This window comes from Mustela lutreola, chromosome 12 (assembly GCF_030435805.1).
Source record: "Mustela lutreola isolate mMusLut2 chromosome 12, mMusLut2.pri, whole genome shotgun sequence".
NCBI lineage: Eukaryota > Metazoa > Chordata > Mammalia > Carnivora > Mustelidae > Mustela > Mustela lutreola.
In genome coordinates, this window is record NC_081301.1 from 5,110,814 (window position 1) to 5,132,443 (window position 21,630).

At 62.1% G+C, this 21,630-nt stretch overlaps 1 protein-coding gene across 2 annotated transcripts in view; it reads left to right on the top strand.

Moving 5' to 3' along the window:
- Positions 1-333: 333 nt before the first annotated feature.
- Positions 334-21,630, top strand: part of FIBCD1 (fibrinogen C domain containing 1) — a 33,582-nt gene continuing 12,285 nt past the window's right edge. Inside the window, exons 1-5 of one of the 2 annotated variants that reach the window (XM_059143024.1) lie at positions 335-498; positions 8,713-8,787; positions 9,355-9,834; positions 13,663-13,822; positions 14,192-14,328. In XM_059143024.1, coding sequence (XP_058999007.1) covers positions 427-498; positions 8,713-8,787; positions 9,355-9,834; positions 13,663-13,822; positions 14,192-14,328 — 924 coding nt within the window. In that variant the 5' untranslated portion in view covers positions 335-426. Of the gene's footprint in view, positions 499-8,712; positions 8,788-9,354; positions 9,835-13,662; positions 13,823-14,191; positions 14,329-21,630 lie in introns of both variants that reach the window. The other variant, XM_059143025.1, reaches the window with a different exon arrangement.

Consider the following 21,630-nt stretch of genomic DNA (forward strand, 5'->3'; position numbering starts at 1 on the left):
TATGTGTGTATGTGAGAGAGAGAGAGAGAGAGAGAGGCCGGGGGGAGCAATAAAAGGCAAAGAGAGTCCGAGACAAAAAAGACACGGAGATTGAGAAGCGAGGAGGGAGGAGGGAGGAGGGAGAGGAGCGCGCAGGGGGAGGCGCGGGAGCGGGGACGGCGCGCAGCGCGAGCGGCGGGCGGGCTGGCGGGCTGGCTGCTCTCGCGCTCCCGCTCCCGTTCTCACCCGCGCACACCCGCGCACCCCGTCCTCACCCGCGCATCCCCGGACACGCACGCCCGCCGGCCCGGGCCAGCCGGCGCGGGGCCTCCAGGCGGGGATCTGGAGGGCGGAACGCGCCCCGCGCCCGAGCCCGCGCCCACCCCGGCGTCTTTGGGCTCCGCAGCGGCGCGCCCGGCCGGGCGCCCCCGCCAGTCCTGCCGGAAGATGGTCAACGACCGGTGGAAGACCATGGGCGGCGCTTCCCAACTTGAGGACCGGCCGCGCGACAAGCCGCAGGTACGCGCGGGTCCGGGGTGTGGGGACACGGAGCCCGCGCGGTTGGCGAGGTGGTGGCCGCTCCGGCCGGCGGGGTGGGCGTCCAGCTGAAGGCTGGAGTTTGGGGTGCACCCCGCGAGGCGAGGGAGGCCTGGGGCGAGGCGGCGCCCTCCTCTCCTCCTCCTCCAGAAGAGGCTTGAACTTGGGGTTCGGGGTGCGGATGGGGCAGCACCCCTGCAGGACCCGGGCGCTGTGGCAGAGGGCCCTCTTGTGCCTCCAACAGCCTCCCCGTGCCCGCCTGAGCAGAGGGAGTAGGGGACCTCTAGTTCACAGGCTGACCAGCCCTTTAGCAAACTGTGGGTGCACACGAATCACACCCCTCTCTGAGTGTCTGTCTCCTCACCTCTACAATGGGCACCTTAATCCCTTGCTAGGTGTCCACTGTGGGCACCACCCTGTGCCAGGTGGCTGGTAGGGTAACCCCAGCTTTTGGACCAGGGTGCCCATCCCCTGCATCTCCCATCAATGCTCACACTTTAAACAGCCACCCCTCCCGCTCTACAGTAAAGGATCAATACATTTTTGTCTCATGCGAGAAGCCCTGGGTATGATGATTCTCCAGCTTTAAGACAAGAAAAGCAGGTCTCAGAGAGGGTGGCTCCTGCCAGAGGCCACGAGGCTCTGCTGGGATTTGAACCTGGGTCTGTGGTGCTGGGTATGTTCATTCCACCCTTCCTGCTGCCTCTTCTGGGGCAGTGGAGTGGGCGGGCTTGGAGGGTGCCCAGGGCGGTGCACTGGAAAGGGGAGCGGTGAGGGCAGAGCTCCAGGGCCGGTCAGAGAGGGGCTGGAGATGCGAAGTGGAGTGGAGGGACAGCCCTGGGGCTGCCCCAGGCCGCGCTGCCAAGGGACTGGGGCAGGCAGGCAAGACGAAGAGGCCCGCTCACCAAGGAGAGCAAATAATGGGACTGCCCGTTTTAAATTTCAAATTTCTCCCAGACAGATGTCATTGGGGAAAGAGCTGTTTGTGTTTGCAGTGACAGGAGGGGGGGTGGCAGGGATGCGCCTTGATGGGCCCTCGCTCTACAGGGCTGCCACTCTCATTCTGTCTGGAGGGACAGTGCCGCGGTGTGGGGGCCCAGCCCTCTACAGGGTGCAAAGCTCCTTCCCAACTATCAGCAGAACCTCCCTTCCTGCAGCAGCCTGGGGGCTCGGCAGGGATGCACAGTCCCACATCCCAGGGTGATGGGACTCAGAGAGGTTGAGGCATGTGCTCAGAGTCACATAGCGTGTTGCAGGCGAGTAAGGATTCGAACCCAGGTCTGAGCCCAGCAGCTCCCAGCGCCTCCCAGGTGGTCTGTTCCTTTGTTTTCCCTTTTTACTCTCTTAGCACTGTACCCATTCTCCTTTCCCACTAGCCCCCTTCCCGGGACTGACTGCTTGTCATTTGTCAAGCCCCAGGCCTACTACACTAGGCTGCCCCTTTCCAGACCTTTGCAGTGTCATCTTGTTGGCTCTACCAACATCCCCAATGTGTGTGCACACACGTGTGTGCACACACACACACACATTCTTTTGCTTTGGCTCAGGGAAGTCCTACATGTACTTCAAAACCTATTCAGATGCTGCCTCCTCCAGGAAGTCTTCCCTGATGTTCCCTGGCTATGTATCAAAGTCCTGGTAGCATTTAGCCTGTGCTGCCCAACTACTGCCTTGTTCCTCTGTCCCAGGTCCCTCCTCTACCCGGAGCCCCCTTTGGACACATGCTTCTTCTGGACTCCCATCTCTAGTTCCTCCCCCAGAGGCCCAGGCTCCTTCCTGCCCTTCCACGCAGCTCGGGGTGGGAGCTTAGGGCTATGTGCTGAATTGAACTCATGAAGCCTCAGCCAGGCGCTGTGGGTGAGGAGCCAGCCAGTGCTGCTGTGTCTCAGGGGGAGGTGGCTTCTGGGGGATCTATTTGAATTGTGGCTTCAGGGCCTCCCTCTGTTGCTGCCTGGGGACACGTATTCCAGCTGCCACCAGCCAGAGCCCAGCTGTCTGCCCCTTTGGCATCAGAGGCAGCTAAGGGCTTGTGGCCCTAGGGGCTCAGGGCCAATATCTAACACCACCTCCCCTTCACACTCCTTTGGTGACCCAGCATGTAGATAGGCTGTCCCCTGCGTCCCCCTCAGGCTCATTGGAAGCTTCAATAAGAGGCAAGGCCTTTCCTGTGCTCCGTGTAGAAGGAGAGAGCCTTGCTGTTCTGGGTCCCTCTAGACTTCCTCCCTTAGGTCTGGCCTTCTCTCCTCCCTCGTTCCTAGTTTTGCCTTGGCATCCGCATGCTGTGTGACTCTGGGGACGTTACTCCCCCTCTCTGGGTCTAGGCTTTTCCACCTGCAAAATGAGAACAGCGGTTCCTGCTTCCTCCTGGATTCACAAGGGCTCCTCGGAGGGTCAAGTGAGGAGGGCAGGCCTTACTGCAGCCTGTTCCCTTCTGCAGGCTGTCAGTGTCCCGAACTTCCCTTTGCCCATCAGGGAGAGTGACCTGACCACCCAACTCCCACCAGAAGGGCCACCTCCTTTGGGAGAACAGAGGCCCTTTGCCATACTTGGAGCAGCAGCCGGGCTCATCTCTCTCTCTACGCCTCTCATTTCTTAGCTGTAACTGCCCTGGGAGGTTGGCAGTGGGGATCATCAACCCATTTGACAGATGAGGAAACTGAGCGTAAAGGAGCTAGAGCCAGGACCTGAACCCCGGGCCTCCCAGGTGTTGGAGGAGCCTTGGCGGGCAGAGGAAGGCAGGAGCGGCTGGCTGTCCTTCCCTCATTCGGTCTGCTCAGCTGTGTGATGTAATTCCAGGGGGAGAGTCCTGGTGGGCAGGCCTCGGCGTTCCCCGGGACCCTCACGGCTCCTGCTGCCCATGAAGTGTCCCATGTTGCTGTTTCTGGGGACCATCTCAGGCCGCTCTGCCCCTGACCCCTCCGCACTCAGCTCCTCTTTCTCTGGGTGACCTTGGACAAGCTCCCTACTCCCCTCTCTGCCTGCAGAACGAAGGGGCTCTCTCACCCCTGGGGCAGGAGATGATGGTGGAAAAGTTGCCAGTTTGGAGTCGCTCAGATGAAAAGATCTAGAAATAGACATGATTCTTCTCTCCTGGAGTGTAGGGGCAGAAAGTCACCCTGTAACTGGCTCCTCCTGGGCGGGGGCTCGTTCCTGAGCAGCCCTCGAGTCACGGCACCCCCCAGGGAGGTCAACCTTGGCAATCCCAAGCAGTGCCTCTTGGTCCTTTCGAAGCTTCTCGAAACGTTGCAGAAGGAAAACGAAATCCTCATTGGGAAGTTCTTCCCGACGTCTAACCTAAACCCCGCTGCATTGCATTCACCCGGGGACTGTTTTCAGAGTCACCGCCTCAGCTGGGATGCACAGCTGGGAACCTGGGAGCAGGGAGCTCGGAGTCTCATGAGGGGGACAAAGAAACCCACAAGTCAGGTAGTATTTAGCGTCTGTCCTCTTGCCTCCCTGGGGTTCCGGTGGAGGTCACCGGGTTGGGGGGGGGGCTGGGAAAGGCGGAGAGGAGAAGAGACCCCCAGGGACGACTGGCCAAGGACTCCCTTCTGTCACTTTTCTGTGCCCTCCTCCTGGCCTGGCCCTGCCCCACGGAGCTCGCTATCCAGTCTGGCGGGGTGGCTGGGACATACGGTAGGGTGGGAGTGCGGAGGGACGGCTTCCCGGAGGAGGTGAGGTTAAAGCTGGACGGTATTTGTCAGATCCGTCCGGGAGGGAGACCGAAGTGTGCTGGGGGACAGGGAAGGAGCCAGGCAGGTGGGAAGAACTGGGTGTGTGTGGGGGGGTGGAGCCTGCAGGGGCCCCCACCTGAGGGGCCCAGTGGAACCTGCTCTGGAGGGCAGGAGGCCTCCGTCGCTCTAGAGGGGTCTCAGCGGGGCCTTCGGGAGGGGTCCTTTGCGGCTTCATGGGGCATGAGTTGGTGGGGCTGGGAGGTGGCCAGGAGGCCGGTGGGGAGATGGTCACAGTAATTTAGAGGCAGGTGAGGGGGCTTAGACCAGGGCAGGCCTGGGGGCACGGGGACAGAGCCGGGAGGCTGGCTGGGTGTCGGTGGGGGGAAAGAGGGGGAGCTCAGCAACACTCCGGCTTTTGGGGGGGTGGTGGTGTTGGTGTCGTCCCCAGGTGGGACTCTCCGGGGGGCTCGGGTCAGGGGATGGACAGAACCTGGTGTGGTGCTGGCGGGCTGGGGGCACATCCAGGAGGCCAGGAGCTGTGGGCGGGCAGGGAGAAAGACCCTCCCAAGAAACATGGAGACCCGCCCCCCAAAATAGACCCAGAGCTGCGTGCTTCCTGATGAGTGCCAGAGCGTGGGGAGCTTGGAGCCCCCAGGTGGACTTGGGTAGCTCTCCAGGTCCTGTCCCTTTGTCCCCTTCAGCCACTCCCCCAGGACCTTCCCTGTGGCCCGAGGCTTCAATGCCCCTCAGGGTGGGATGCCCTGGAGAGAGCCTAGCAGGACAGGGGGTTCTCCTCGGCACTCATAGAACAAGCTAGTAGGTCCTCTTCCTGTCTTTGGGACCCCAGAATTTTGAGCCGAACAACCAGCCCCTCACTTTAGGAGATCTCTGGGACCCCCCACCCTGAGTCCGGCTAGAACCAGGAGCTCCAAGTTAGCCAGTGGGAGGGGGAGATGTGGGCTCCAGGGTGGAGGTGGGGAGGACGCCCCCAGGGGCTCCGGGCCGCCCCCTGCAGCTCCGTGCCTGAGAGCCCCTCCCTGCCGCGCCCCTGCCCATACATCACCCACCTCTGGTCTTCCCAGCCCACAGCCTCACCAGGCTGTTCTGTCATGATGAATGGCCTCCCTGCCTCCGGATGGGGTGCTCCTACGAGACGGGGGGGAGTGGGGGGCTCGGAACCGCTTGCATTTGGATCTGACTTTGCCTGGCCTCCCCCTAGAGGGACGCTTTCTTCTTCCTGCTGTGCTATAAGGAGTAGAATCCCGTCCGCCCCAGGCTACTGCCCCCCAGGCTCGCCTAGCAGACAAGGAAGGAGCAGGCCAGGCTGGCCTGTTTGGCTAACAAAGCATCAATGTGGTGCGTCCCTCCCTCCTGAGTGCTCCTGTCCCCCGCAGGACCCCAGGGGCCCCTCTGAGGCCGGGGACACAGAGAGGCGGCCTGGAAAGCCCCTCCCCCTTCCCTGGGGCATCTTTGTGGCTTCCTCCCTCCTGCGTCCCCAGGCACGAGCCCCCCGTCTGGTCCTCCCCTGGTCTGGGCTTCCTGAGAAGCCACCAGCCCTGGGCCGGCACTGGGGGGGTCACACAGGGGATGAGGGCACGTCCCTCTAGCTGGGGGTTCACACAAGCAGTTAAGGGCAGAGTGGACCTCGAACCCGGGGCTCCTAGCTCCACGTGTGCCCACTGCCTGGGACAGCTTCCCAGAGTCCCCACTCCTTGCCCCGCGCACTTTTGTGGCGTCCTGCGGACCCCAGGGCGTGCGCCCTGCTCGGCCACGACCGGCCCGGGGCTCATTAATGAGCTCCAGCCCCGCGGCATGGTTGGGGCTGCCCGCCCCCCAGAGGCCACCCCTTATTATCTCAGGCAGATTCCTTTGCCAGACACGTAAACAGCAGCCTGTAAAAGTGAGCAGGACTTCATGCTTAAGGTGATCTCAGAAGACTAATTCTCCTCTGCTGAGTGGCCTGTTTCCATCCAACTCCATCATCCCCAGCCCCTCAGGGGACCCCCTGCAGCTTTCTCAAGCCTCTCCCTCCCGGCCACCCTCTGCCTTCCCTCCAGGGACCTGGAGCTTGGGTGGAAGCAGGCGCCCGAGAGGGTGAGGGTCCTGGAGACGCGGGGGGACGGGGCTGGCCGCTCTGGCTTGCCAGCTGGGGACTTTAATGTTCTTCGGTTGGAGGACGGCGCTCAGAGCTGCTCGGGGCAAGGTGTCTCCCGACGGGCTCCGGGAGGGGCCTGACAGGGACTTACTTGCTGACACAGAGCTTTGTCTCGCAAGCCCCACTCACGCTCCAGACGGAGGGAAGAACGTGGTGGGAGGCAAGCAGATTCCGGCCACCGGCCCCGGCTGGCCCTCCCGTGTGCCTCCCGTGTGACCTTGGGAAGGGGTCTCCGGCTCTCCGAGCTTCAGTTTTCCCATCTGCCAAGTGAATCTAACTGGAGCCAGGGGTCGTTCAGAGGTTTCAGGGTTGGGGACAAGGAATGGCAGCGATAATCTGGAAGTTTCTGACCTGCAGGTGACTGGGGAATTGGGGCAGACCTGGAGGCTGCCTTCATTCTGGGCGAGGCCATCAGAGGGGGTGCGGGGTTAGAGGTGGCCTTGCGTCGGGGGTCCAGGGCTCAGCGCGGAGGTCATGAGTCTTTGCCCTGCCGCACACGGTTGTCGGAAGAGCTTTGCCCTGCCCCTCCGTGTGAGCGCAGTCACCGGGAAGTGACCTGGTCCATCTGCTTTCCTTCCATCCATCCAACAAGCAGCTGCTCCGTGCCAGGCAAGCGGCCCTGCCCTTGGGGGCTCCCGTGGCCCAGGGTAAGTCTCCCGGGCTTGGGGCTTGCCAACTGAGCCGTCCTTGTGTGCACACATTTCAGAGGTTCCCAAAGCGATCCACGCCCCACACAGGCGGAGAATCGCCATCCAGGGGACATGGGCTCCCCCAGGGCAGGGCTAGGACAACTGCCACCCCAATCCTCAGGGACTGGCCTGGAGCCAGGCTCCAGGGGACATCCAGTGAACGTGGAATGGGTGTCTGAGCAAGTAGGCGAATGAAGTCAAAGAGAATGACGGTCTTGTGTCTGGATGAGTGTCACCACGGGGGAGGGGGGAGCGAGGGTCGTGGGAACATGGGGTAGGAGCCTCTCCATAACTAGCTTGGGGTGGGGAGGGCTGGGGAGACAGTCTTGGAAGCCTTCCTGGAAGAGGTGGCATCTAGCTGGGCCCTGAAGGAAGAGAGGGAATTAGGAAGGGGAGCAGGGACAGCAGATGCCTCAGGCTCAGGGAGCAGCCGGTGCGGAGCTGATGTGGGGAGCTCACGTGTCCAGGTCTGGCAGGAGCAAACCTTGGAGATGTGTGGAACCTGGGATGGATGGGCCGCCTGGGGAGGGTGTGGAGAGAGGAGGGCGAAGCGCTGAGTCCTGGGGCATCATCCCTGCAGGGCCCGGCTAAGGACGTCTCTCCCTCATCTCGCCAGCAGCACGGCCCCCTTCCTGGAGGAGGGGGGCTTCTGTCCTGCAACTCGGCCCCGGCCCCACCTTCCTCTGATGCCAATTAGGAGACTCAGGACTTACTTGTAGAATCTGAACTTGTGCAGAACAGGCTGCTTGCTCGATGGTGCTTTCTCGTAGTAAGCGGCGTTGTGTAAGAGGATACACTATTCCATGTGTCGCTGGGAAAGCAGGGGTTGATTTCAGCTGTAGGAGCCCCCACTGTCGGAGACGTTACAATGTGGAAATATGGGAAGGTGCCTCCCAGCATCGCTGACATACAGAAGTAACACTTTGGGTGGAAAACAAAGAACAAACACCTCCGGGTGCTCTGTGCGCATCTATCACCGTAGTAAAAGCTGCTAATATTTACCGCACACGCACAGTAGGCCAGGCGCGGCTCCAAATGCGTCCTGTACCGACTCCTGCCAAGACGCATCTCCAGTTCCTAAAGTTGTAAATGTGGGGGAAAGCCAGCTGGAGAAGGGGCTTGGCCCCGAGAGGAGGCAGGGGGCTGGGGGTCGAGTCGGAGCTCATGTCTCGTCTGCTATGCGACTCTGGGCAGGCCCTGGGCTCTCCTGGGCCTCCTGTCCCCCACGTGGCACCGGCTCTGTGGCCGCGCTGCGGGCTCCCTCGGGGCTGTGAACAATCTGGTACAGCGAGCATGGGGTGCGCCTCCTTTAAGGATAAGCTGCCCCCCTTGGTTCTAGCGGGTAGACCCCAAGGAACTCAGTTTTTACCTCCCCCCCCCTTTTCTTGCTCTGGGGGGCACAGCTGCCAGGCGGCCCAGCCCCCACCTCCTTCAAGGGAGGGAGGCACCTTTTTCCAGGGTGCCTGGCATTAGCCTGCTCTGCGGAGAGGGGAGGAAAGAGGAGAGGAGGGGCTGGGCGGCCCCCTGCGCCCCGGGGACTCATGCCTGGCAGCCTCGCAGGCCTGCCCAGGCTTCGGGACTTGGGTTCTGGGTGCTGCAGGTGGAAAACTTAGTGACGGGTGCTCATTCTGCTATGACAGTGTGACAATTCTGAGCGTGGTTGCTGTCACCGTTACAGCTCTCTCTTCCTGAGTCTGCGCGGCAGGCACCCACGTGTGGGGCAGGGCGCGCCGTTATTGCCTCCATTTTACAGGTGAGAACACCGAGGCTCAGTGAGGTGAGGTCCCTCACCCAAGGTCACCCCCCACCCTTGGAAGTGGCAGCGCGGGGGCCCGAGGCTGTGGGAGCCCTCACCTGCAGCCGTGACCCACCCAGGAGGGCTGCATGGGGGAGGTGTGCCTGCCTCGTGCAGGCTACGTGGATCAGGGCAGGGGCAGTGAGGGGAGGGCGGTCGGCCCTCCAAAGGTCTCTCTGCCTTTCTGCCTCAGTTTCTCTTTTCGTCCTCTCCATCTCCAGCTTCCTGCATCTCTCACTCCCTTGCACTTGCTGTATCATTGGTCCTGGGCTCTCTGACTCCCCTCTGGGCTTCTGTCTCTCATCTCTGCTTCTCTGTAGGACTCCCTTGCCCTTGTCCCCATGAAGAGGGCCCTCTGAGTCTCGCCCAGGCCTCCCAAAGGCCAGAGGCCCCGTCCTGAGGCTGCCTGGACCCCCCTCCCCAGGCAGAGCTAGAAGCCCCTTTCCGCCCCTGATGCTGCCCCTTCTCTCTCCTGTCCGTCTGTCTGTCTGTCTCTGTGTCTATGTGTGCGGGGCCCGCCCACAGTGGCCCAGCTGCGGCTACGTGCTGTGCACGGTGCTGCTCTCCCTGGCGGTGCTGCTGGCCGTGGCCGTCACCGGCGCTGTGCTCTTCCTGAACCACACCCACGCGCCAGGCACGGCACCCCCGCCCGTCGTCAGCACCGGGCCGGCAGGTGCCAACAGTGCCCTGGTCACCGTGGAGAGGGCCGATAGCTCGCGTCTCAGCATCCTCATCGACCCGCGCTGCCCCGACCTCACCGACGGCTTCACCCGCCTGGAGGGCGCCCAGGCGACCGTGCTGCAGGCGCTGGCCGAGCACCGGGCGGAGCCAAAGCTGGCCGGCGAGCAGGAGCGGGAGCTGCTGGACACCCTGGCGGACCAGCTGCCCCGGCTGCTGGCCCGGGCCTCGGAGCTGCAGGCGGAGTGCACCGGGCTGCGGAAGGGCCTCGGCACCCTGGGCCAGGGGCTCAGCGCCCTGCAGAGCGAGCAGGGCCGCCTCATCCAGGTGAGGGGCTGCGCCTGGGGTCTTGGTGGGGGCTGGGGTTGCCACCAGCAGGTCCTGCCCGGTGCTGGGCGCCTGATGGCCACGGCATCTCTTAGTCCCCAAGGGTCCTAGGACCGGGGAATGTTGCTCTTCCCATCTACCTTTGAGCAAGTGAGCCTCAGAGAAGCGAGTCTCATCCAAGGCCACCCAGAAAGGGATACCATTTCCTGCCGACTATCCTGGGGATCCTGGGTGTTTGTGGGACACCGCATGGCACCCCACAGTCAGGCCAAGTCCAGGGCTCCAGAGGCTTCCCAGATGCATCTCTACAGGTGAGGCCAGACCTGGCCTCCATCAGTGGTGACTTGAGGTTCACGGTCACGCGGCAGGTCAGGGGCAGACCCTCTCCCCAGCTGTGCCACATGTCCAGAAAGAGCCATACCCCTTCCCAGCTCTCTCCCCCTTTCTCTGCCATTCGGTGCTCCCAGCTTTCTAGGGAAGGACAAACCAGCTGAGAGAGCTCAATCAGACCCTTAGGCCGCCCCGAAACACCTCTGCCCCAGCTCCCCTGATCCCCTTCCCTCCCCTGAGCCAAGGCAGGTCCTAGCAAGCACCTGGTAGATCTGGGAAGAGTTTGCAATGTTAGCCCCTCCTGGAGCACCAGCAAGAACCCCCGCCCCCAACACATGATCAGGGATTTGGTTTTTCACCATTTTCCAGAAGAGACAACTGAGGCCCAGAAAGAGACAATGGCCAAGAGACAGGGTCCAGTGGCCTCTGACATCTGGCCTTCCAGCGCCCTGCCCAGCCTCTGGCTTCGTACCCTGTCTTCCCAGTGACTCAGGTCCTTGGGAACACCCTGCCATTGATTCCAGCTCCTTCCGGACACTGGCGATGACCAGGCACTCGGTCACCCAGCAGCTCATGAGCAGTGTGTCTTTTCCCTCCTCGGAAGGCTGCAGCTGGAGAAATTATAGCCCTCGTCCTCCTGTCTGGGTGACTGATCGGAAGGCACTTCCCTCTCCCGGGGAGGGGTGGTCAACCACTCCCTCTATCAGCAGGGCTTGGGGACACCTCCAGATTCTCTGGGTGACCTGCGCCCCCCCCCCCCGTCCTGCTCTCCACATGGTTCAGCCCCTGGCCATCCAGGCCCTTAGTGCAGGGGTGGGGATTCTCAGGGAGAGACCTCAGGGTCTCCCACCTACCCACCTACGCAGAGGCCTAGAGCTATTCCTACAAGACTGATAGCTTTTGGGGGATCCAGTAGTGCCTTGGCTCCCCTAATGTATTTACTTCTCAAAAGAATGTTTAATTTGACTCATTTCCCACAGACTCAGGGCGATTTCAGAGACCACATGTGGCCCTGTGGCTCCTGGTTCCTCCAAGCTCCGCAGACCCCCAGGTGATCAGCCCAGACTGGGTTTCCCAAGGCACTGCCCACAGGCACCCTCTGTCAGAAGTGCCAGAGCTGCTTGCTAAAAGGCATCTTCCTGACCCTCATGGCAAACCTCTGGGCCCCGCAGCAAACAGGCCTCGGGGCGGCTCTTGTGGGCACAGATGTCTCTGGCCCCTGGCCCGGGAGCAGTGGAAGGGAGCGGTTCTGCCTTTGGGGCTCAGGAGCTGGGACTGTCCAGCCTCCAGCAGGTGGGACTTGGGCCCATCAGTCACCCTCCCTGGGCTCAGTCTCCTCACCTGCAAAATGGGGACCGTGTAGTCCATACCCACGAGGATGTGGGAGCTCCTGGCTGGGCTGGGCTCAGCTGGCATCTGGCACACACAGAGATGGGCCTTTCTTTCATTATGATGGAAATAAAATCATTTGTAAACTAAAGTTTTGGCCAGTGGGGAGCCACCACGGAAAAATCTCTTTTGCAGGAGGGAGTAATGATAGGAACCCCTGGGGGCTATTAGGCGCTGTGTAGCAGCACCATGGCCCCAGGAGGTGCCCATTCTACGGAGGGGCAGACGGAGGCTCAGAGTGGCCGAGTGCCCTGCGGAAGCGCAGGACCCCGAGCAAGAAACAGAAGCAGCCTGGACTTCACGGCCGCTAACGGCTGCCAGTCCTCTTTAACGCGCGCGCAGCTCGGCGAGCGGGGACTGACTCTCCCTATTAATTCGGAGCATGTTTATGTGTACATTTCAACTTTAATCATTTGCTGGTTTAAACTGAGGTCTCCCCTGCCCGCCAGCAAGAGCGGGCTGTGCCTGGGTTTCTCGAGTGTGTCTGCTCGTGGCAGAAGGATGGGCCGTACCCTGGAGACGTAGCCAACGAGCCCCAGTGATCTCTGCCGCCCACACCCAGCAGGTGCCCGCTGCCCTCTGCCCCCACTCTGGGGGCTGCCTGCACCCATGTGGTCCACGGGGCTCCCCCGAGGGGGCCTGTCTAGGCGACGCTGCTGTGATGGCCCAGGGAGGGGTCCACCGCCTTGCCCCCGTGGCCCCTCTGTCCACCCCTGTGCCCTCCCCCACCCACCGCCCTGGGCCTCAGCCCTCCCTGCAGAGGCAAAGCTGACAGGGAAACTAAAGGCTTTTGCCGGGCCCTTGCTTCTGGACAAGCCAAGAATCATATTTTGTAAGCTGCTGGCACTGTGTATTTCCGTTTTCCTTCCTCGAACGAGCTATTATCTGGCAAGTGACAGGTTTGGGGTGTGAAGCCCCAGCAGGTTCCGCGTCTCCCCCCGCCTCCCCCCTCATGGTCCCGCAGCCTCCCAGATTGTGGGGTGGGGGGGGTGACCTCAAACCATTCAGGCAGCAGGCACAGCCCAGAGGCCCCTCAGGATGGGGGGAGGTGGACAGTGCGACGCTGGCTACGAACCCCCAGACCCAGCCGAGTGGTCGGAATGACACAGGGAACCCGGACTGAGCCCTCGTGCTCTGAACATGTGCTCCCGTGAACGCCCCCCACCCCCCTTCAGAGACAGGTGCCGTTACGCTGGTTCAGAAAGGGGGTTCCGTGACTCCTCCAGGGTCACTGGCCCCGTGAATGGAGGAGGGGCGGAGTCAAAACCCCGAACTGACACCAGAGTTTGGGGCCAGACCACCGCCCCCCACTTGTACGGCCCCCACCCCCAGGTTCCTTTCCTGCTGGTCAGCCCTGGGGAAGCAGCCCGAGGTCGTTCTCCCTTAGGGATTTGTCCTTCTGGGCCTCAGTTTTCTTATCTGTACCAAGGGGACAGCGAGCCAAGCCCTCCCTCCCGGCAATACGGTGGGGGAGAGGTGAGGTGGTGGACATCGGAGCCGTGGCTCATGAATGTGGAGTGGGGATGGGGGCTAAGTGGGGGTAGGGGTATCCCAGGGCCCCCAGTTTGCACGCAGCACTGCCACCCCTGCCTTCGCAGCCTCGCTGGGCATCAGGAGAGAGTGTTGCGGGCGAGGGTGTTTTGTAATCTGCATCCGAGTAACAATGTGGGCCAAGTCCTTTGTGCTCTCCTGGGGTCCCCACCCTGTCACTGGGCTCCGTGGCGGTTGCAACAGGGAGCCCTGGCAGCCCAGCCTTGAGGCTTGGTGACATCACTCACCGCCCCCCTGACGTGTACCTGGTAAATGGGCAGGTTGGGATTGAACCCAGCTTTGCCTGGTGCCGCCTCCCCCTGCACGGTAGAACTTTCTCTAGTCCTCTCACCTGGGCCGGGGCACAGAGACGGAGAGGACGGGGCCCGGGTGCAGCAGGACACAGCTCTCTGCTGGAGCCTCTGTCTCCCCTCCCACACGAGCCCCGGTCCTCTGAATACACAGACACTGAGCTCCTCAGATCGGGCCCCAGCGGGGCGCACAGGAGGGGACGGCCATACTGGCAGGGGCTGGCTGGCCGGAGTCCCTGACCCTTCCACTCACCCCTGTGCCCCACAGCTTCTCTCCGAGAGTCAAGGCCACATGGCTCACCTGGTGAACTCGGTCAGCGATGTCCTAGATGGCCTGCAGAGGGACCCAGGGGTGGGCCGGCCCCGCATCAAAGCTGACCTCCAGAAGCCACCTGCCAGGGGATTGCGGCCCCGCGGCTGCCCCAACGGTGAGTGCAGTGCGGGAGGCTGCCTTTCTTGGGTGACCTGGGTGCCCAGCTGTGTACCCCCATCGCCCCTTGCCCACACACTGCTGCTGTTCGCTGAAAGCTTCCTGCTGCCTGGCAGCCCCGAGCTCCCGACCTGCACCCTTCTGTTGAGTCCTTTCCCAGCCCCTTGTGCCCATCTCCAGATGGGGACAGCAAGGCCTTCAGAGAGGCGGCACGGCTAACTCACCCAGGGTCTGCCCCCAAGGCTGGTCCCTTGGAGCCCATGGGACACTGCAGGGCAGACCGACAAGCCAGGGAGACCCAGGGACAGAGGCAGATGGGCGGGGACACAGGTGCCCTGCACAGCCCTGACAGCAGGCCCTGTCTCAGGGTCTCCACCCCGCGACTGTCTGGACGTGCTCCTGAGCGGGCAGCAGGAGGATGGCATTTACTCGGTCTTCCCGACACACTACCCAGCCGGCTTCCAGGTCTACTGTGACATGCGCACCGACGGCGGCGGCTGGACGGTGAGTGTCCCCAGGGGGCACAGTCCGCTTCCTCTGGGCCCTGCAGAGGTCCAGGTGGGCCGGGCTGACCCACAGAGTGGCGTCCGCGAACTGGGGTGCTCTGAGCGGCCCCTCACCCAGCCTTCTGCCTCTGGCCAGGCTTGCCGCCGGCCCCCACAAGCCTGCCCCTCATCTCACCCCCAAGAACCCCTCACCTCCAGAAAGCGGCACAGGGCAGGCAGAGGCTGTGGGTGGAAACTTGGGCCCCCATGGGAGCAGATGTTAGATCCCGTCTCCTGCCCATGGAGCCCCCTCCTGCTCCCCGAGCCTCGAGTCTCTGGGAACACAGGGGTTCCCCTTGAGCACTGAGCAAGTCGGGGATGGGCTTTGGCATGGAACGCGGCACCAGGAGCCTCTTGCTGTCCGGAGCTCAAGGGCCAGCTTGTGTAGACGCTGTCCTTCAGGTTGTCCGATATATGGCCCGTGTGCAGGTGATCAAAGGAGGAAAGGAGGGGAGGCACCTACGGGGAGCAGAGATCCCAGGGGCTTCCCGGCAAGGAGCTGGTGTGACTTACTGCCTGGGTGAGAAGTAGGGACAACGAAATGTCCCTACGGCCATGGGAGGGTGGGGTGGGGTGGCCGTGGGTGACCCTGATATCTCCCCTGAGCTAGGAGAAGGGGGTGGGGCAACGGGGAGTCTCTGGGTCTGCTAGTGGGGAAGCCCCTTCTGGGAGTGGGGTCTGCGTGCGTCGCCTCCCACAGCCTCTGGGGCGACTGCTGGCTTCTGCCTTCGTGCGGATGCCGGAGCCACCGGCCAAGGGAAACGCATGGGCCTGGCAGCATTTTAGTAACATGCGTGAACGCCGAAATGGGAATTTCATAAAATGTTTGTGCATTCTTCAAATATTATCACAAAGATATTTTTAAATATTTTTTTCTTTTGCTTTTTAAAAAAACTTTAAAAACGTTCCCGACCATTCTTGGCTCACAAGCCATTTAAAAAACAGGCAGTGGGCAGGAGTCCTTCTGTGGGCTGTGGTTTGCTGACCCCCATTCTAGAGCTGGGAGATGAAGTGAGCTTGCTGTCCCTCCCTCTCGAATCAGTGGCCTTCCAACCCTCACCTGGAGCTCAGCCCTGGAGCCAGGCTTCAGCAGGGCTGCCACTGGCTCTTGAGTGACTTCGTGTGAATTAAAAATGCCTGTCCTTTCCTTTTGGTCCCCCTGGGACACTGGGCTTGGTGAGGAGAATAAATGTGGGCCGGGTGCCCCGGAGCAGTGAACAACCTGTACCACTGTCCCTGGACATCTGCCTCCACCCTGAAAGCTGCTCAGCCTCCCCAAGTTGGCCATGGTTGGGATGCCCAGAGACATGGAAAGCGGGGCTCGTACAACCGACATTTTAAGGGTTCCTGGCTTCACATTTGGTTTCATAAATGGGCAAACAATCTTGAGCACCTACTGTGTCCCAGGGATGCACAGAGATGGGGAAGTCCCTACTGCAGTCCTCCTGGAGAACTTGGAGTCTGTGAGGTTTTTGGGTGGAAGAGGTCACGGTAAGCAGAGGTAGGGGAGGCTCTGTGCCAGCTTCCTGCACAAGGGGGGCTTTGCAGATAAGCTGTAAGAAGTGGGTGAGAGCAGTAAGGGGGCAGGACAGAGAAGGTACCCCAGGCAGAGGGACCAACCTAACCAGGGTCTGGGATGCAGGAAGCACACAGGCTCTTCAGGGAACGGAGCGATCTGGGGTGGATGGCGTGTGAAGAAGTGAGACCAGAGACCAACGTCAGTGTCCCAGGCTGTGGGGTTGCGGTGGGCACTGGGGAGCTACTGAGGGTGCCAGAGAGAGGAAGATGGCTTAAGGTGGCTTCAGGATCTGTAACCTAACGGTGCATCCTAGAGCAGAGCGGGGAGAGGGGACAGGAGGAGGCCGCTGGCTCACGCTGCGGACAGGCCTGTGATCGAGGTTTTGCCAATGCAGTGGGGAGCTTGGGCTCCAATATCCACAGACAGATGTCGGGGTAGCTCCCAGTCCTGCTGTTTGATCTTGGGGAAGTTACTTAATTCCTCTGAGCCTCAGTTTCCTCAGCTGTAAATGGGGATACCCACTTGCCTCACTGTGAGATTTTAACTGCAAGCAACAGAAAATCTCTGATTTAAGCAGAAAAGGAAACGTCCTGGAGGGAGGCTGGGAGGCCCGAGAAACCAGCTCAGGGCCATGCCCCCAGGAACGGAGCCCCCCAGATCTGGCCATGGGTGACAAGGTGGGAACCCCACTGCCCCCGGGCTGCTGGCGTTGGGGCCCCCGGGGCACAGCTACCCCTGGGCACAGGCACCCCCAAGATGGCTGCTGGCCCGGGGTGCAGTCTGAGGTTGTTTGAAAGAGATCCCTGTGTCCTCGCCTCTGCTTCCCCAGCCGTTGGGCCAGGGGCTGTGCTGATGGGTGGGGCCTGGGCCACAGGCCTGCAACCCTCCCCAAATCTCAGAAGATGGGGAAAGACGGTCAGGTTGACCAAGGCTTCCGGCAAATGCTTGTGGGGCATTTGGCACAGGCCCATGGGTGGCGCGATCACTATTTAGGATGATGGGCCACGCCATGTGCAAGGCCCCGGCCGTCCAACGGGACCAGGACATGCTTGACCCCTTTTGCTGAGCTTTTTGCCAGGAGGTCACTGACCATCGTGCAGGGGACAGTCATGGGGGCCTGAAGCAGGGTATCGGGTCGGCTGGAGCCTAGGCAGCCCCCCCGGGTCTCTGCCCTTGGCACTTGGGGCATGAGGAGAGGTTGGCATTACCCCTCCATTTCTCACCAAGGAGCGTGGTAACGATTTCTGGTGCGCCGATGGCCAGGCAGAGGGCAGAGGGAAGCTTCTCCGGGGGAAGGCGTGGTGGGATATGGAGGTGTGGGCAGCCAGCATCGGTTTTGAGAGGGGTCGGCCTCCTGAGCGGGGGTGGGGGGTTGGGGGCAGAGACAGGGGAGGCCAGAGTGAGGCAGGTGGGCGGTGGGGGGGTGGCGAGTGCATTTGTAGGGCAGAGTCGGCAGCTGAGAATCCCCCAAAGGCCCAGGGACAGACAAACGTGCAGACATGTCTTCAAGCTCCAGAGGAGAGCACTTAAGTGTACTGCGTCCGGTCTGGGGCCCAAAAGCTCTTTTGTTTTCCTAACTCGGAACATCTGAGTTATGGCGTCTGCCTCTGGGAGCCCCTCAGCAGGCAGAGCCGCACCTACGTAGGAGCCAAAGCCCAGAAATCAGAGTTAAGGGTTAGGACAGGCTTAATGAAAGACCCAGGTGCAAGCCCAGGCTTCGCATCTCCCGAAGCCCGTCTCCCCGGAAGTGGATGAGGATCTGGGCCGGGAGGCGGGTAATACCCAGGGCCCGGGCTTCAGGGCCCATTACCGGGGAGCCGATGAGGAACAGCGGACCCCCCACCCCCCTGCCCTCCCGCTCAGACACCTGGATCAGGGGCCGTGGAAGGAAGGCTGCTCTTGGCTGAGAAGTGTTTGCGAGGCCGATAGACGTTAATATCCATTTGGGCTTCCGTCAAAAGCAATCTTTGCCCAGATACCTCTGGGCATCTGTCAGGATCACCTCCCTGCCACACGGAATCTCTCAGAAACTCAATTGTTGTTTGGGAAGGAGCCCGCGGCTGCCTCTCCGAACCCTGGTGCCATCCATCCTCATTAGGCCCAGTGTCTGAGCTGCCAGGCCCCGCGTGCCGACGCCGGGTGGCTCTCCCTGGCGGCCAGGGCATCTGGGGCTGGACGCGGCAGCCAGGGCCTGCTTCCCGGTGAGGCCGGACCGGGCAAGGCTGAGCACCTGCAGGTGCTTCATGGCTTAAAGACCACAGGCCCTCGCGCGTGTCTGTGCAGCCGGCCGCCACACGGGGACCCTGAACCCTTCAACCACCGAGCGCCAACCGCAGGCTGGGGGAGCCAAGAGCAAAGCTCCTGGCCTGGTGGGGAGCTGGTGGATGAGCTTACCTGTGTGAGGGCTGTAGGGCTGGGGTGGGGGCGGCGGACCCCAGAGGAGAGCCCCTAATCCAGCCTGGGGCAGCACAGGGAAGATTCTGGAGATTCTGGACAGGGAGGTCCTAGCACCGGGGGACGAGGCGAGACCAGGGTTCCAAGCAAAGGGAACAGCCAGGCAGAGGTCTGCGGGGACGGGGTAGCATTGGGTCTGGGCCCGTGTGGGCTCTGTCTGCTGGTGTTCGGAGCTCGAGGGGGCAGGGGCCAGAGGAGGGAGGCGGCCAGGGGCTGGGTCGTGTGCGGCTGCGGGCACGTTCCGAGGGCTGACCGGGCTTCCCCAAGTGGGGAGTGGCCCAGAGACTCGGGGCGAAGGGCGCGGCGGCTGTGGGGGAGTAGTTTGGGGCGTGTGAATTCTGTGGTCCCTGGACTGTGGCTGTGATGAGCAGGAACTGCCGGGTGGGAAAGAGGCCACGTGTGGTTCCTTGGGTGGGGAGGCCCCCGAGGCCGGTGGGCACACACACAAGGTGGCCTTTTGGCTGATGTGGCCACCGGCCTCGGCTGCATCGCGACCTTCTCTCCACAGGCCCCAAAGCCCACAGCGATCCGGGCCACACGGGGTCGCGCCGATTGTCAAGGTCACTCCTGAACTTGACACAGGCACTCACCCCGGCCCCAGAAAAGGAGGAGGGAGGCAGGAAGGAAGGACCCCGTCCTGCTGACCTGTGACTCGGGGTGAGGGGTCTCCTTTGGAAAGCCTCTGCCCACTGGGGCCCGGCCACCAGGGTCCTTCTCCGTACAGGTGTGACCAAGCGGTTTCCTGTCCAGCTGCTGCCCCTCGTCACACACGTGACCACCGACACTTAGCAAGGACAGTTCACCTCACTGAGCCCCGTTCATGTGGGGGGGAGAGTCAGAAGCCTCCGCGGGCTCTTCCCCGGTGAGCGGGGCGCCGGGGAGCCGGCGTCCAGGCTGAGCCTCGGGACTCCCGCGAACAGAGGAACCCGGTTCCCTCCTGCAGGATCCTCACAGGCCCGGTGTTTAAAGGCAAGTCTCGTCAAAACAGAAGCAGATTTCCTCATTCGGAAGGCGATGCGTGGGGTGGAGCTGGCTGTTTCCAGCTCACCTCACCTCCCAGCGGGCCGCGTGAGGCTGGAAGGTCACATCCCCTCTTGGGGCGCCCCCTTCCACATTCAGCCTCCAATGTGGCCCTTGTGGCTTGTGCGGACGCCTTGCAGGGGATGGTGTGGGTTTCACGTGGTCAGAGGAGGGTTCTGCTGGGCTTCTGCAGACGGCCACCCCCCCGCAACTGGCCACCCCCCCCCCCGCAACTTCCCTGCCTCTCTGCCCCGAGGCACAGCCTTGGCCCCCCGCCAACATCTGCTCACAGCACTTCTGTCACCAGGCCTGATTGCTGGTCCCCTCCTTCGCCTTTGCATAATTACCTCTGGGGTCACGGAAATCAGGTCCAGGTCAGCATCTCGGCGGCAGGAACCCGCCGTGGGATCGATCTGGCTCTGCGCCCCCACTGGGATTCACGGCGCCCGTCGCCTGCTCCCAGCACCGCGAGCTGAGCGGCCCACGCCCCATTCTGCACGGTGGCCGCACGCTCTGCCAGGCGCGTTACTGTCGCGAGGTCAGCGGCTCAGATATGCTGCTAATTGGCTTCGCTGTGAGAGAAACGGTCCCTCCCCACCTGGCTCCCCAGGCGGGGAGGAGAATCCCTCCCTCACTTGCAAAACATCAAAGGAGCCACTGCCAGCCTGGCGGTGGGATCAGGCTCTGGGAGAGATGAAAAGCTTCCCGGGGCCGCCCAGCCGGGGAGGCTGGACAGCCGGGCAGTGGGACCCTCGTCCCTATGCGGGCTGAGGCTTCAGCCTGTCCTTGCTGCCGACATCAGCGGGCCATGGTGTCCCCAAGCCGCGGCGCGGCTCGGCACCGGCTCCCCGCTGCCCTGGGGGGTCTTTGGGGCTATATGCCCTCATGCATGAGCAAGACGACAGCCCCACGTCCCCTCGATCGGTGTGCTCGGAGAGAGCTTACCTCCGCCCAGAGCAGTTTGGATTTTGTAAACTTTTAACGTAAAACAGGGCAGCACGCGCGGGACTCGCCGGGGAGCTCAGCATCTGATAAATGGCAGCACCGAGCACCGTTTGCCAGGAGCCGGCAGGCACCGACTGCCAAGCCGGGAAGCATGGCGGGGCGCCAAGCCCGGGGGTACCATTTGCAGTCAAAAACAAGGAGGACTGCTTCCTTCTGGGCTTGGCAGCTGGCTCTGAAGGGGAGGGAGGGGACGTTGGTTAGACCTACTGTGTGCGCCCTGTTGACGCTGCTTCTTCACGGCGTGTTTTCCTGCAGCCCGGCAGGGGTGGCGAGGGGACTGCTGCTGGTTCCTCTTTACAGAGAGGGAAACTGAGGCTTGGCAGGGGGGCTGTGACTCGTCTGAGGTCACACGGCCCGCGAGAGGCAGAGCTGAGATTCGAAATCTGGGGCCTTCTGCACCTGTGCTCCTGCCAGCAAGCCCGGGGAGCACCCTGGGGGCACAGCCCAGAGGTGCCCAGAAAGGATTCGAGGAATCACAGCCGCCTGGGAAAGTGGGCAGAGCCTCCACAGCGGCCGCCTTTGAAGGACTACATGGCCCGTCCAAGTTCTTTGTTCCTTAGAAACAAGAATCCACCTCGGCCTCAACGCCCTGCCCCTGCCCGGCCCAGACTCGCCTGCGCAGGAGGTCTGGGGGCTGGTGGACCCCGAAGCTGCACAACCCACAAGATCTGCCTGCAAGGGATTTCGTCAGCAGCTTCATCCGAGTATTGGGAAGGTCCCAGATGCTGCCTCCTGGGCACTCTTGAAGAGGCAGAGACACTCCCTTCCCATCTCATAGGGTTTGGACCCACCCAGCGAGCGCCCATCTCTTGGCCTCTCTGACCACCTGCCAAGGCCCTGCTCAATAAGCAGTTCAGTTGATTGTCTCCTACTCCAGGCAGCCCCCCTGGAGCTCACCCCAGCAGAGGCCCCAACCCCCTCTGAGCTCCCAGCAAATGTACCAACAATTGTCACCATTTTGGACTAATATGCATCCCCTCAGCGCTGGTAACCATGACCGAGTCTTTGTGGGTCGGAGCTCGTATGACCCGTTTGATAGTAAGAGAACAGGCATAGGCACAGAAGGAGCAGGCCACGTTAGGAGCTGCCCAGCCCTGTGACTGCTGGCTTCTGTGTCCTCCTCTCCCGAGGCTGTGAGCTTTCTGAGGGCCTGAGTCAACCTGGGAGCCCAGGCTTGGCACACAGGGCCTGGAGCAGCAAGCTTTTCGTTCTGCAGAAGAGAGAAGCCCAGACTTAGGAGGACACGTGGCCTGTTGCTGGAAA